The sequence below is a fragment of the Channa argus genome, chromosome 10, assembly GCF_033026475.1.
Source record: "Channa argus isolate prfri chromosome 10, Channa argus male v1.0, whole genome shotgun sequence".
Lineage (NCBI taxonomy): Eukaryota > Metazoa > Chordata > Actinopteri > Anabantiformes > Channidae > Channa > Channa argus.
This window is the reverse complement of record NC_090206.1, coordinates 2,265,316-2,280,000: the sequence shown is the minus strand read 5'-3', so window position 1 is coordinate 2,280,000 and position 14,685 is coordinate 2,265,316. Positions and strand designations below refer to the sequence as shown.

The window sequence follows — 14,685 nt, the reverse complement described above, 5'->3', positions numbered from 1 at the left end:
GTAAAAAATCCCAATGAATTCTTGTGACAAACCTTGATACAGAATTCCCCAAGGTTCAGCTCACTGAGGATTTCATGGACAATCTTCAGACACTCTGCATCTGGAATCATGGCATCGTATTGTCCCGCTATATCAAAATCCTGAAACACACACCAGCAAATTAATTCACTGATGTAGAGCAGGAAATGTCCAAATGATCTAAAAATAGTAACTGGATTGCTGGCAAACAGTAAAATCACATAAGGAAGACTCACACATTGGTAAAACTCTCTGTAGCGTCCACGGGTCATGGCCGGGTTGTCGCGACGATAGACCTTAGCAATGTGATAGCGCTTAATGTTGGTTATCTTGTTCATTGCCAGGTAGCGAGCAAATGGCACCTGAAGGAAGGGACTGTCAAGGACAACACATACCATTCTCTGCTTTTGACAAAATTGAATTTAAAATAAACAAACAACAACAACAACAACGTATCCCCCAAATTTTTGCCCCAAAAGGTTTTGTGTAAACCAAATTCGTTAATGTACATGAAGGATACAGTGAGATCATATCTGAGAGACAGCAACTCTCCTCCTTGGTCTTTGAGATCATAGATGAGCTTGGAGTCTTCTCCATACTTCCCCGTCAACGTTTCCTGCACACGAATGGACAGACCATCAGCATTCACATTTGACGACTTCAAGTTTTCTGCTTCTTCTGTCGGTTAAAACATGTTGAGCTGTGTTAAAAATCTACCTTCAGTTCAAACACGGGTGTGTCGATGGTCTCTGCTCCATGGCGTTTGAAGCAATTGATGATGGTGTTGAAGACTTTTTCTCTGATGGCCATCTGCTTGGGGTTGTAGTCCCTCGTTCCCTGATGGACAAGCAAATTTCCTGTGTCCGCTTCTGTATGTCAAGTGACTTTTACCCTTGTGTGTGATATTGACTGCACAGCTGTCAGTTGCGCTCACAGGTAGAAATTTACTAACAGAGATTCCTTTTTATTTTATTTCCTAACAGTGCTCCATGTGTACAGTAAATGTGTCAGAATGCAGCAGCACTTTGCTCTTACCTTTGCCGTCTTGAGGACAAATTGATGTTTGCCATCATTTCCTAATTGAGCCTTCAGCTCCAACAGTTTGGCTACCTCTTCATCAATCTGCACCACACACACAAACCAGATGCTGTAGAAAGTCTCTAACGCACATCCAACAAACTTGGAAAAATACATCATTTCAGGAAATCTTGCCCAACCCCTCAGAGTCCTACCTGAGCCACAGTGATCCCAGAGAAAGAATGCAAAAAACGGAGAGGAGTTGCAGTCCGAAGGCCCAACAGACCAGAGCAAGCACGGACACAAAACATGCCCAGCATGTTCATCCCACAGCATAGGGGATATAAAAAAAAAATAAGGGTAGAAAAAAATAAGTCCAGAGATTGGACAAGCAGTTCAGGAGTGCATCATTGATACAGCATTATCCATTGGTATTGTCCAGGAGAAGCCACACAGGCCAACGAGTAGAGTGACATCCAGGAAGGTTGAATCCCAACAGACAGTCAGGTAGATGATGGTGAGGAGTAAGGTGGCCGGAGGTCATTCAGGGTCAGGCAGGAAGAACAGGAGAAAAGTGGTAAGCAACCCTAGCACTAGGAGAGGGTGTGGCATCATCATCATCACAGCATGGAGGACAGAACATGAGATGTACCAAGTCAATCAAAGCAGCCAGCCCAGGACAGTCCACACACAGACACACAGGGCCCTGATCTGACTCTTATGTATAATGCATTAGTGTATTTTTACGCCCAATATAGTGAAAACTTTAATTGAATATGTCATGTTCTCTCAAAAGCAAGTAGTCAATTAGTTCCTAGTTATGTCCTTGAAGCTCTGTACGACTGATTGAGTTTAACTTTTTGTTGGGTTTTTTTTTACCTGTTTTTCTACATTTCACTCATGTCCAATTTTAGGATGATGTGGTGCGACACTCTGAACCTGACATAACAGCAGAGCACAGGACCAGTAAAGCAGGATACACAAAAGCTTACAGAGAATAGGAGGAGCTCACACTACCTAAGGCTGCTGTCTGTGTGCTAATAAACTCCAAAACCACACAAAAAAAACTCATAATGCATTCAAATTTTGTGTCACACAAAACTTAAAAATTAAGTACATCGTAATCGTTATCTCCCACTGTTGGTGCTGCTTCAGTTTCTCCACATGCTGCCACATCCTCTACGGTGCACAAGCATCATAGAAAACCCTGAACTAATTCCAAACTGAAAATAAAAGCCGTTATTGTACTTAAGACCTGCAGAGCCAAAGCATGGCACCTTGAACGTTAACGTCCTAACTTGGCACATGCTTTGCCAGAGGTTAACATGCGCCTGTGTTATTGCATCAGCTATCTTTGTACTTAATGGTTTGACATAATTTAAGTCATTAACCACGCGGGTTGTGGCAGAGATGTTTGACAGGTGAAAACGTCACTTTACAAATAAAGTGCAAGTTACCATGTCTGGCTTTTTAATCCGGCTGAAACTTTGCACATTACGAATGGCTTAGCAGCAGCTGCTACTGTGTCGTTAGCTAGCTGTGCTGAATGAACGGGGCCGATTAGCCGCTGCTGTGGAGGTGGCTAATAGCTAACGCTAGCTGGTTCAGCTGGAATAAAGACGCCGGTAACAACAAAGTGACAAGCGGTACCTTCCACCAGAAACTTAGCTGTAGCCCGAGGAGCTAGTCATTACGTCGTGTTGCAGAAATTAACGTTGCTCCAATACGTATTTTATGCCTGATCACGTTATCATTTACTGTATTTATGTAGTGCAAGTGTTAAGCTCAACAAAGTGATTCATAACTGACCCATTAACGCTTTACACTAGCGGTTGTTTTGCCAACACATAGCCGAGGACTAACACTCGCTAAACACTTGAACGACATCCGGACTTGGCTTTTTCAGTTAACGTTAGCTCCGCTCCGTGGTGTGAACTGCGTTTTCCAACATTAACGTTACGTTACGTGAAAACTTACCAACGCTAACGAGCTGGCAACCCTGCCGTTAAACGCCAGATGGACGCGCTATTTGTCGGAGAGAATGTGCCATAAAATAAAGATCAATTATCACAATTATTTCTGATTACTGACCTGCTCCTTGCTCGCCTTCTCGGACTTTAATTTCCGAACGACTTCACCTTGTACTTTAATCGCGTCTTGTATCTGTGCCTTGTCTTCCATGGCTTTTCATTAATATGGTTCTACCGCTCTTTGCACCGCTAACGAGCCCGCAGCATGGACGTGGGGACTTCTGCTGTCACACTGGGCGAAAAAAAAGCGGAAACGGAAAAATATAACTTCCGCTCCATGTTTTCAAAATAAAACGAAGGTGTGGCGGTGTGTATATACATAAATATATACACAGAGAGAGAGCTAAAGAAATATGTGTGTATGAACTTTCTTTGCTCAGCATATGGAAATATCGCTCTATATGTATATAATAGTAATTATACCTGACTAGGGACAGTGACCTGTCATTCTGCTGGAAAACTGCCAGAACAAAACCCCAAACTGTTACATTTCTTTAGATCTAGTGATTTTACTAAGAGCATTTACATTCTAAAGGAGACAGAGCAATTTATTGTACTTTATTACCATAATATTCCTCTGAAATGTATCTTGTGTCCACATATTACACACAAAAACCATTTACCCACCTAGAATCACTTATACCACAAACATTATCGCAAGAACACTCATTTCTCACATTGGATTCTATGGAAAATATTGTTACAGTGCAAATAAGTGTGAGAAGTCTACTGAGAACCTAAACTCTGATTTGGGAGTTTGACTGACAGTGGAACAAAATAAATGAATCTATTTAGTGTACTTTGGAGATTCAAAATCTTCTGTTTGATGGCTATGAGAAGGATTTCTCTGTATCTGGCTGTGTTCATCCTTTTTTCAATTTCGACTGGTCTACCAGGCCGCTATATTTTTCTATTTCACAGTTATTGAGGCCCATGTGCTTCTGTGAGCACTCAGAGGCTGATCCATGCCTCACCTTGTTATTTTGGGGTCTGTAGTGAGTTCTCTGGACTTCATTACTTCTTGTTTATCCTCGCATGCAGTGTGATTTGTGGGAGCTAATATAAATGTATGAATGTCTCTATATGTATCAATATGTATTCAGCTAAATCAAGTCATACAAACATGATGTACCTGACCATAGTTCGTCCAGGGGATATTGCAGTTGATAATTTATAAAATGTAAACATTTTCTTTTCTCTATTGTAAATTACATTTACAACACAACACAATGCTCAAATAGTGAAAAGGCTGTAGGACTTTAAACTGTACAAACGAACATCTTCCTGTTCAAACACTGGCCAAAGTATGTCCATAACAAAGTCCGCTTCCGTTAGTGAGCAGAGACTTGTCATCAGCGTGTCTGTGAGTATCACTCTATTCTTCATTTTGCAGTTAAAGAAACATTTTGGACTAGAATGCAACATACTGGGAGGTGGTAAAAAAAAACTACTATAGTGTGATGAAGTGTTGACAGTTCGTTGTATGATGAACTTTGAAACTCAGAGGATATAATTAGCCTTGCTACACTGCAGTGGTTACAGCACTGTACAGATGGTCTTAAATTTTCAAAAGTCTTTAGTATATTTGTGCCAGAGAATATTTAAAATCAAACACTGGAGACGAGTCGATACTTTCAGATCCTTGATTAGAGGAGAACTCCTAACAGAGGGTAAGAATTCTCAAATAAGGTAGCAGACAGGCTCTAGACTCATGAATCTGCCTTTTATGCATCCAATTCAGGTATATAACGTACACACCACCATTTATTTTCTACTGAAGCAGGGGTTTGTCCTAAAACATTGAGACTAAAAGACAAAAAGACAAATGCACACGAAATTAAGAAAAGTATATTATAAATGAAACATTTAAAAGACAATAATATATTTTTAGAATATGTATTATACTAACTTTTTGTTCACAGTGCTCATTCAGCATGGAGGTGTGTCCCCCTCCCTCAGGGCTAGAGGCAGAATATGAGACACTCTTTACCAGAGACGCCCTCCTCTTTCTTTATGAGTTGATCTCCACATTTGATGAGGAGGTGGATCAGGTACAACAGCTGAAAAACAACTACTTATTTGATGGAATTAGAACTTGTTTACGTCACTGTGAGGTATCTGCTCTGTGTTTCAGGTTCTGAGGTTGCGAGTGTCCAGAAAGGCCCACTTGGACCTTTCTGGTGATGTGCCAAGCTTCCTGGAAAGTGCTACACACATTAGGAAAGACTCAGCCTGGAGGGTGCTCCCTGTCCCCCTGAGGCTCCAGCGGAGACATGTGGACATTGGGGATTTGGCTCCATGTGATACCCAGCGCTTCATCAAAGCTCTTCAGTCACCAGCACAGGGCATACAGGTACCACGCGCACCATTTGCTTGTGGCCACACAAGATCGTGACCTGAAAAAATGGAAAACTATAAGTAAGATCTTCCCTTTGGTTTCGGCAGGTTGACTTTGACGATGGGAACTGTCCTACATATTACAACCAGATCAAAGGCATCCACAATGTGTTTAAGGTGGTGCATAACCAGCTCCCCAGTAAGTGGTTTGGTTTAGATGAATAATCATATTGGCACAGCTCTTTTACAGAGACGACAATATTTGTGTAAAGTCCAATGTCATTATTCTAGCGGTTGATCAGCATGAAAGCCACAGTTACACACGATCTTATTGTTCATTCACTTGCCTCCATGTGTTCACAGATGTTCCAGCCATATCTCAGGCTCCAGTGCTAATGCTGCGTCCCCGTGCATGGAACATGGTGGAGCACAACATGATGGTAGTATTGCAGTTTCTCCACTTACCTACTCAGTTCAGGTTGGATACAAATTTATCTAGTAAATATGCAAGTGATCCGGTGAATTTATATTGTAATAACTTTGTAACTATAATATTTTAACCTCTTATTTTCCACCCCCGTTTTTGTGCACAAGGCTGAAAATTGTATACCCAAATTAAAATGATTTTAATTCTAAAATAGTAACGGCTACACTAATGAGCTTGGTGTCATTGGAAAGTGAACATTTTGTAATTTTCTGAAAAAAAAGGCAGAATCTACTTAAGTGATATTGAAGCAAACTTAACATTGGTTATGTAGTTTGTTTTAGCAATGAAAATGTTCTGATTATTGAAAATAAGGTGTTTGAGTTGTTGCAGTTCTGCTCAGCTCCATGCATAACAGTCCAATCTTTTTAAAACTGATTTTAGTACATTTAAGCAAAATATGGATGTAAACTCAATAAAATAATAAATTAAAATAATAAATTAAGACGTATGACGTATGAATTTATAACACTAAAAAATAATTCTGATTTTGAAAAGAGTAAAGCAAAGATTTTTTTATCAACATATTTAATTTACAATTAGCTACAAATCTTCAAAAAGATGCAAAATAAATTTTTAATTATAAGTGAATTTTTAATTAATTTAATATAGGGAAAACTATTTTATTTAATATAATTGCATTTAATTTTCATTATTTACTATATACTTACTTTTTCCACTATAAACCATACAATTTCATTATAAAAGGCTGCAAATCTAAAGGCCAACTTCACCAATTTGCTTTCTGTGGCTTTAGTTTAGGGTGTAAATGTACATTAATGGTTTTAAACCATCCTCTAGCTTCACTATGTTAAGATATTTCTCTGCTTCTAACTGAAAAAACCCTCCAGATGACATCATCCAGAGAAGAGTTTCATCATTAGAAGTTCAGATGATGTCATCTGGGGGAACTCTGGAAAGGCAGGTTGACCTGCTTTAACCTTAGGCATCCTTTAACCTTAAACCTAAATTCAGCTGGGAAAACATAACTTTTTAACTTTTTTTAAACACTGAGCATTTTCGTTGCCTCTGATAATGAAAGAACATTTCCACTAGCTGAATGTGCATTATTATGTTTAGGGCTTTGTTTGCATCCCATTAAAAATGTACTTTAATTCCCAATTAATAAATAATTGTACTAGCATTACATTAGACAATGTGCATTAAATGTGCAGATGTTTTATTCTTTTTTTTGTCATTATAAATGAAGGGTATACAAACTTTTGCATCCAACTGAACTGGCTGAATTTGTGAATAATTAATCGGGACAAAATGATCCACGCTGTTCCTGTTTTTCTGTCAGGTGAAGGGTAAAGAGGCTCCTGGTCCTCTCTTTGACTTTGGACTCCTCATGTTTCACTGTGGAAAGACACTGTTTGAAAACAAGAGTGGACCCTTTTTCTACCTGTCAAAAGTATCTCACACACTCATACACACACACACACACACACACACACATAGTTGTGTCTAACTATAGAGCATTTGTTGACCTAATACTTGGCCACTTACCCAAAAATTAACCATCACAGCTAAATGTCAAACACCAACTCTAAGATAAACCAATTCTAACCTTGACCATCAAAAACGTCTTTGACGTTGCAGGAACCAGGCAAAATGTCCCCTTAATGTTGGTACTGAAACAAGATTTGTCACATTAGGAAATCGAGACATGTACACACACACACACACACACACACACACACACAATAATGGTATAGAGGTAATATTTGTCCACACAACTATACAAAGGCATGTTCAAACACAGACAATCAAGCACCCTGATGATTTTTGAAACATAATTTTAGTGGGTTCTACTGTTTCTCCTTGTGTTTCAGGTGGAAAGCTTCCTGGAAGCTCGATTATGGAACAAGATATTTGTCTGGACACAAATAAAGGTCTGCACATTTATCAGTGTTTATGCACTTAAATTATATTAAATTATATTAATGCTTATCATTTTTAGTTTTGTTTTAAAATTCATAATACATTTTCAACAAAAAGTTCTAGGTTATATAGTTTCTAAGGTCGATAAAACGGATTTTGCCCTTTTGTGTGTAAAATGAATGATAATTATAAACATCTTATACCAGAGGGAGTGAGGTGATGAAGTATTCTGTATAGAGCAACAAAGTGGATGGACGGGCTGGATCTGATATGGGACACAGCTGTTTCCTGTTATAGACGGACCATTTTCTGACCTTATCTGTGTATTGTAACAATAGGCAGATGCTCATGTGGGTGGTTTGAGAGGTTTGAACGGCAGCCAGAGCAAACTTTTGTTAAATTTTGCTGACCATCTAAGTCATTTTCAATGTTTAAGGCCTGACACCTACAATACCAGACACATTTTAGCTTTTTACATACTTTGCACAAATCTTTAAACAAGCTGTCAGTTAGTTCCATAGTTCTGAGATGTACAGGTTACTTGTTCACGGTGCACCTGATGACAGCTGACACAGCCTTCAGCACCCCGTGACCTTTAACAGGTTAAGTGGTTGCAGATAATGCATGGATGGACTTATTTCCATTGTGGACTGTCCGTTTTTTCTGGGTAGTTCTGTATTGGATTGGTTAGCAGGACGTATGTCCAACCCACAAAACATCTAATTGGATAAACTCCTCAAACCGTTTCTTGCCAGAACAATCTAGCTTGGTTTGTTGCACAAGTTGTCAACTTAAATGTGACCATAGCAAGAAAACACAGACTAAATATGTGGTCGCTTCACATCACATTATTTTAGACCAAACCTGCTTATTTAGACACACCTGGTAAAGCTAATTGGTAATTTATGAATCACTTTGTCATGTCAGTATTTAACCTTATCTTTTGATTTCCTTTTGAACTTTTTGTAAATGTGCCTGGTTATCCTGCTAATTGATGCATCTCGATTAAGGAGTGTGAATCTGTCTTTTAGCACGGTAGTTGATGGAATTTATTTGTGTGTCCGTCCAGCTGGGCCTTCCACTTGGCAGCGTTAAGGCGACAGTGCTGATTGAAAATGTATTAGCAGCATTTGAGATGGAGGAGATTCTCTATGAGCTGCGGGACCATTCAGCAGGACTCAACTGTGGCATCTGGGATTATTCAGCCTCCTTTGTCAATAAGTTTGGTGAGACCAACATTCTGATTTTTGGAATAGAACATAAACAACATGCATCGAAAATATTAGGTCATTTTGAATTTGATGGCAGGAAAACATCTAAAAAAAGTAGGAACATGCAGATGTTTGCCATTGTGTAGCATCAGCACCTTCTTTTATAAACTCTGTGTAAATGTCTGGGAAGAGAGGAGACCAGTTGCTGGAGTTGCTGATGCACGATTCTAGCTGCTCAACAGTCCGGGACCTTTGTTGCTGGATTTTTTTGTTTTATGATGTGCCAAATGTTTTCTATTTGTGAAACTTCTGGACTGCAGGCAGGTCAGTTCAGTACCCGGACTCTTCTACTGCGAAGCCATGGTGTTGTGATGGATGCAGTATGTGGTTCAGCATTGTCTTGCTGAAATTTGCAGCACCTTCCCTGAAAGAGACGTTGTCTGGATGAGAGAATATGTTGCTCTAAAACCTCTATGTACGTTTCAGCACTGATGGAGCCTTTCCAGATGTGTTAGCTGCCCACGGCATAGGCACTGATGCACCCCCATGCCATAAAAAATGCAGGCTTTTAAACTGTCCACTGATAACAAGCTTGATGGTCCCTCTCTTCTTTAGTCGGCTGAAAAGGGCGTCCACGGTTTCCAAAAACAATTTCACGTGATAATGGAACAGTTTTCCATTTTGCCTCAGACCGTTTTTAAATGAGCTTTGGCCCAAAGAACACAACAGCATTTCTGGATCGTGTTCTTGTGAACAAAAGTTACTGGATCGGCTTCTTTTTTGCATGATACAGCTTTATCCAGTCCAGTACTGATGTCCAGTAGAGAATGATGCCTGTTACTAATGCAGTGCCGCCTGAGGGCTAAAGCTCACGCACATCCAGTTTTGACCTTCAGCCTTGTCCACAGATATTCCTCCTGATTCCTCCATATTATATACTTTAGATAGTTGGATCTTTGAAGTCTTCACAATTTTACATTGAGGAACATTTTTTTGAAATTGTTCCACAATGTTTAGATCCAGCTTGTCACAGATTGGTGAACGTCTTTCCATCTTTACATTTGAGAGTTTCTGCCTTTCTGAACTGCTCCTTTTATACCCAGTCATGTTACTGACCTGTGACCATTTCACCTAATTACAGTAGTTGCCAAATGCTCCTCCATTAGTTTTTTGTATTTGCAGCAATTACTTTTCCAGCTTTTTGATGCCCCTGTTCCAATTTATTTGAGATGTGTTGCTGCCATCAAAATTAAAAATAAGCTAAAACTTTCCATGAAATGGTAAAATGTCTGTTTTAAAACATGTTGTTTATGTTCTATTGCGAATAAAATATGGGTTGATGGGTTTAACAAATCATTGCATTGTATCTATTTAGGTTTTACACGTGTTGTATTATCCTTTTGCAATAAACAAATTCTACACAACAAGAGGTCACGAGAAAGGGGCAACCTCTGTCTCACTGAAGTGAAGAGGTCATGTTATTCTCCTGTAGGTCACCGAAAGGCCTTCCTGCTTCCTGACCGCAGTAAATATGTCAACATGGAGAAGCACTTTCTGCGTAGCTACATGGACCTGTTGGTTCAGACATGTCATCGTCGGGGAGCACTGGCCACTGGAGGCATGGCTGCTCTGCTGCTGCCTGAGGACCCACTCAGTGACTCCTACAGAAGAGCATTGGCTAATGTTACCAGGCAGGAGGATCACAATTTGTACACTTCCAAACTAAAAATAAATCCCACTGGTAGTCCAGTCCTGTGCGAAAGACATCACTAAGCATAAAGGTTTCAATGTGAAGTTCCTAAAACAACTAAGATCAGAAAAAAAAGTGTATGCAGAGCTAACATTGGCAATGGAATGTTCTTAATTGTTTTAGTGGTACTTCTGTCATTAAGGACCTGAAAACCACCTCCACTACTGTTCATAGCAAAGTAACACCTAAATTACAAAAAATGGGACTTCGGGGACAGTGTGTCACATTGAACAGTTGATGGCACATCAAACTGAAGTATTTTATTAGCCACAGATCTTTCTTTTTTTCAATTGCTGCTTCATATAAAATAATCAAGTAGAATACAATATCATCAGCATACAATTACACTGGTTGTGTAAGTGCTCTATGCTGAGTCACTGTGTTATCTTCACAACTGAACATGTAAACTGAAATAAGTCAACTGCTCTGACTTTTCTCACACTCAGACTGAAGTTGCTGGAGATCAAGGCAGGTGTGGATGGTTTCATGGTATATGACTTGAGCTTAATTGAGCCCATGCAGAAAGTAAGTTCTAGACCAAGAGTCATTTAAAACTTACTATAAGTACTCACAATTACTTGTAGTGTGTTCTAACCCCTTCCAGCTCTTCAAGCTCCACACTGAAGGGGATAATCAGCTTTTCCAGCTTCTAGATAATGTCAGTGTGACTCCTGAGGACCTACTGTCTATGCCTTCGGTCAGTGAGTTGTCCCAGAATTTTTGAAAAATTTAGATGGTTTTATTAACTGAATGTTAATGGGAATGAAAGCAATGCAAACACCCTAAATTATCTACTAGTTCTCTAGTTAGGTGGTTTTCCCCCGCAAACCTCCCCCCAACATCTATCAGTGTGTAACTAGAGGCTGTAAACAGCTTATTCTCTCACTTTGAGTTTTGATGTTTGTGGTTCCTCCAAATGTTGCATGGGTCCAGTTATTTTGAGAAGTGAACACTGAATTTTCAAATAGAATAATGGGATGATGGTGATGTTAATGTGGTGGATTTGTTTTCCTTAGGGGGGAGTTACCCTTTATGGGCTCAAGTATAATATTGCAGTTGGTGTGCTCTTCATCAATGCTTGGCTTTCAGGTGAGTAGAAGCACATACTCTGGTTTTCCCCATCAGCAGCACAGAGGGTGAAGTCAAGCTGCTGACTGACTGTTAAATCCATTCTCTGTTTCTTAGGTAAAGGCCACTTTTTCTACAGAGGGCAGGTTGAAGACTCAGCCACAGCAGAAATCTCCAGATCACAGGTTTTGCTGTCAGCTTTACAGTCCCTCCAATTCCTTTAGAATTGTTGCAGCCCGAAGTTAATAATTTCACTGCGTTGTGATGTTATTTGATGGGAGCAATGACATTGAAACAAAGGCAATTTGTTTCAGTGAGACTAACACTCAGTTTACACTTAAGTATAATTGTCTATGCCTGATATAATGCATGTCCTCTGAAGTTGTGAAGACCAGCTAAAATGTCCTTAGTAAAAGTACTTTTTCTTGTCTTCACAGTGTAGCAGGTAGAAAGAAATACACACACACACACACACACACACACACACACTCTTTCTCTCTCATACAAACAGGAGAGCAATACTTTTATTTACACTGATGTTACCACTAACCTGATCATTTAACTCCCCTTGATTCTTTCTGCATTAACAACTGATCTGGACACAGCAGCGTCTGTCACATCTTGTTTGTCATATGGTAGAATGTTTTTCTTCCCAATTGACTATATTTTTGTTACACCACGGTGTTGTTAACTTAATTGCATTGCATATTTTTTTTAGCAGCAACTTTCAAAGTTATTTTACTAAATCATGCGTATTAACAGCAGCTCCTTGCCAGTTCCAAATAAGAATAAGAATACAGCTACAATAACCCTACTATGACTTATCATTTCCCTTTGTGCATGGGTTTTACTTTAGGAAGGTAACACCATGCAGTGTTACCAAGCTCTCATCAGCTGCTCTGGTGCACCACACTGTGCATGTGAGGTGTTTAAGGACAGTACAAAGTGTCGGTTAAAGGGAGTGAGAGAGTGAATATGCATTCTAAATATTATTATTTATTGAAATGTTTATGTTTATTATGTTTTAATATATCAAAATGGTGACGTGACTATGGATGACTGCAAACATTAAGGCTTTGCACAAGGCCACTGTGATTTCACCCAGTTAATTTATGTTTTAGCACCACCTGAAGGTTAGAAGCTAAAATGCCAGACATTTTATACCGGATGTGGACACGTCAGACTAAAAGAGGATTAGTTTAATAAAGTTCGTGTTAAAGGGGAATAATGGCCCATACACTTCATTCTATAGTTATGGAGACATGTCAGCCTCGTGTTGGAGGTTGGAGGTCTAACAGAACTGACAAGTAATCATTTCAGTTTCTGTTTGTAGTAGAGATGGCCATAAATACATTCTCTCACAACGACTCACCGCCGGTAGTCTATTACCCAAAATAAATCTATCTACTATGTATTTTAACTGAAATAATTACATTACCACCAGGTTGTTTTTTTTATTTCTTCTACTGTCTTGATGCCACCTACAAACAACTTAGTGGACTTTCATTATTTGCAACATTTTCAAGTCCATCACTAGTTGGTATAGAGAGATTGTGATTGTGTCCTTTGAAAATTGCTTTGTGATGAAGGTTTTATTCAATACATACAGGGTTTACACAAGTTTTCAGTGAGATCCTTTTCAAACTTGGGGTAGTCGTTTCCCAGCAGCTTCATACTGCTGCACTAACCACCGTGTGTGATGCTACAGTACCTCTGTGTGTCAGGTGTGGCAGTGGATCCGGCATCGGGCTAAGCTGGAAGACGACGGTAGGGTGGTGAGCAAGCGGCTGGTGACTGACCTCACCAAGGAGGTCACCATGGAGCTCGGCACTCTCTGTCGCTCCGTTCGGTAAGCAGAGGTTCCTTCAGGCGACTTATTGGGACAAATATATTGAAAAAATCAGGACATGACAAAAACTTTGATTACCATTTTGTTCTCGCATGTATTTTGGACATTGATGAAGCTGCAAACGCATCATGTACCTTACACCTGTACAGTGTAATACAGTAAAATAGTGGGCTTGTGTGGTCCAGGTGCTCAGGTGTTGTCTCTCTCTCTGTGGGTCTTCAGGGCTGGACAGAACTTACACACAGCAGCAGACATGTTCCTGGAGTTGGTCCTAAAGAGAGATTTCCCAGAGTTTATCACCACTTACTTGAACCTAGATCACACCTTTCTCAGCTCCCAGAATACTGGACAAGTGGAGCCTGCGGACAAAGACATGCACCAGTCCAAACTGTGATGGTGCCGCGGGAGACAGGTTCATTTCCCTGCTCATCACTTTGTGCAGATGACCCACAGAAAACTTCACTGACTGAAAAGCAGAGACGGAACATGTATTTCTATGGCAAGCTGCTTTATAATTTAATAGGTCTGATTTGAAAATTGAGAATTACTTTTTAAATAAATAAACCTGCATTTGAATTTACAACAATTAGAAGTCAAAATCATGTTAAGTGGTATCTAGAACTTGACTTAACATAAATGCGTTTAAAATAACTATTTACATTTTCACTTGTCCTCAGGTGTCTTTTTAGCCTTTACTTGACTAACTACAGCTATTCTAAATTTAGGACAAGTAAAGAAGTGTTCTTTGATTATAATCTTAATTTTGGCTAGTCAGAATGTAATTGTAGATATCTGTAATTCACACTTCAGATAAGCTGCAGATATCCTAAATGTAAAAAGATTAAACAGCTTGCCATAGTAGCACTGCTCTATTTGATCAATAGTTTCTTGTACAGTCAGCACCATTACAATAAATCGAGCCTCAGAAAAGCCGTTTTATTCAGAACTCTGTGATAGTTGCTAAATGGTCTGCTGAGTTTGGTCAGACTTTAAAAACAAGTGGCTTTCAAAGGATGGGATTCCCACTAGCATCCAAC

General features: G+C 39.5%; 2 protein-coding genes across 4 annotated transcripts in view; one reads left to right on the top strand and one right to left on the bottom strand.

Annotated features, from left to right (window-relative positions):
- hars (histidyl-tRNA synthetase) overlaps positions 1-3,309 on the bottom strand; it is a 10,006-nt gene extending 6,697 nt beyond the window's left edge. The window contains exons 1-7 of one of the 2 annotated variants that reach the window (XM_067518921.1): positions 3,127-3,285; positions 1,251-1,628; positions 1,054-1,140; positions 736-855; positions 539-634; positions 255-380; positions 33-140 (exon numbers count right to left, since the gene is read on the bottom strand). In XM_067518921.1, the coding sequence (XP_067375022.1) occupies positions 33-140; positions 255-380; positions 539-634; positions 736-855; positions 1,054-1,140; positions 1,251-1,361 (648 nt within the window). In that variant the 5' untranslated portion in view covers positions 1,362-1,628; positions 3,127-3,285. Of the gene's footprint in view, positions 1-32; positions 141-254; positions 381-538; positions 635-735; positions 856-1,053; positions 1,141-1,250; positions 1,629-3,126 lie in introns of both variants that reach the window. The other variant, XM_067518922.1, reaches the window with a different exon arrangement.
- A 1,032-nt stretch (positions 3,310-4,341) lies between these two features.
- Positions 4,342-14,580, top strand: ugl (ureidoglycolate lyase). 2 transcript variants are annotated; one of them, XM_067518919.1, is made up of 15 exons: positions 4,342-4,428; positions 4,988-5,116; positions 5,200-5,418; positions 5,511-5,601; positions 5,766-5,842; positions 7,190-7,300; positions 7,722-7,781; positions 8,840-8,996; positions 10,474-10,672; positions 11,178-11,256; positions 11,336-11,428; positions 11,748-11,820; positions 11,917-11,984; positions 13,524-13,648; positions 13,871-14,580. In XM_067518919.1, the coding sequence occupies exons 1-15, from the start codon at positions 4,372-4,374 to the stop codon at positions 14,040-14,042; spliced, it is 1,710 nt and encodes a 569-aa protein (XP_067375020.1). In that variant the 5' UTR covers positions 4,342-4,371; the 3' UTR covers positions 14,043-14,580. The 2 variants fall into 2 exon arrangements, with proteins under 2 accessions (XP_067375020.1, XP_067375021.1); XM_067518920.1 differs by lacking the exon at positions 4,342-4,428 and adding an exon at positions 4,620-4,735.
- Positions 14,581-14,685: the final 105 nt, after the last annotated feature.

Coding starts and splice junctions, on each gene's coding strand:
- ugl (XM_067518919.1), top strand. CDS start 4,372: ATGTCCATAACAAAGTCCGCTTCCGTTAGTGAGCAGAGACTTGTCATC. Junction 5,117..5,199: donor TTGATGAGGAGGTGGATCAG/GTACAACAGCTG, acceptor TCTGTGTTTCAG/GTTCTGAGGTTGCGAGTGTC. Junction 11,985..13,523: donor CAGAAATCTCCAGATCACAG/GTTTTGCTGTCA, acceptor TCTGTGTGTCAG/GTGTGGCAGTGGATCCGGCA.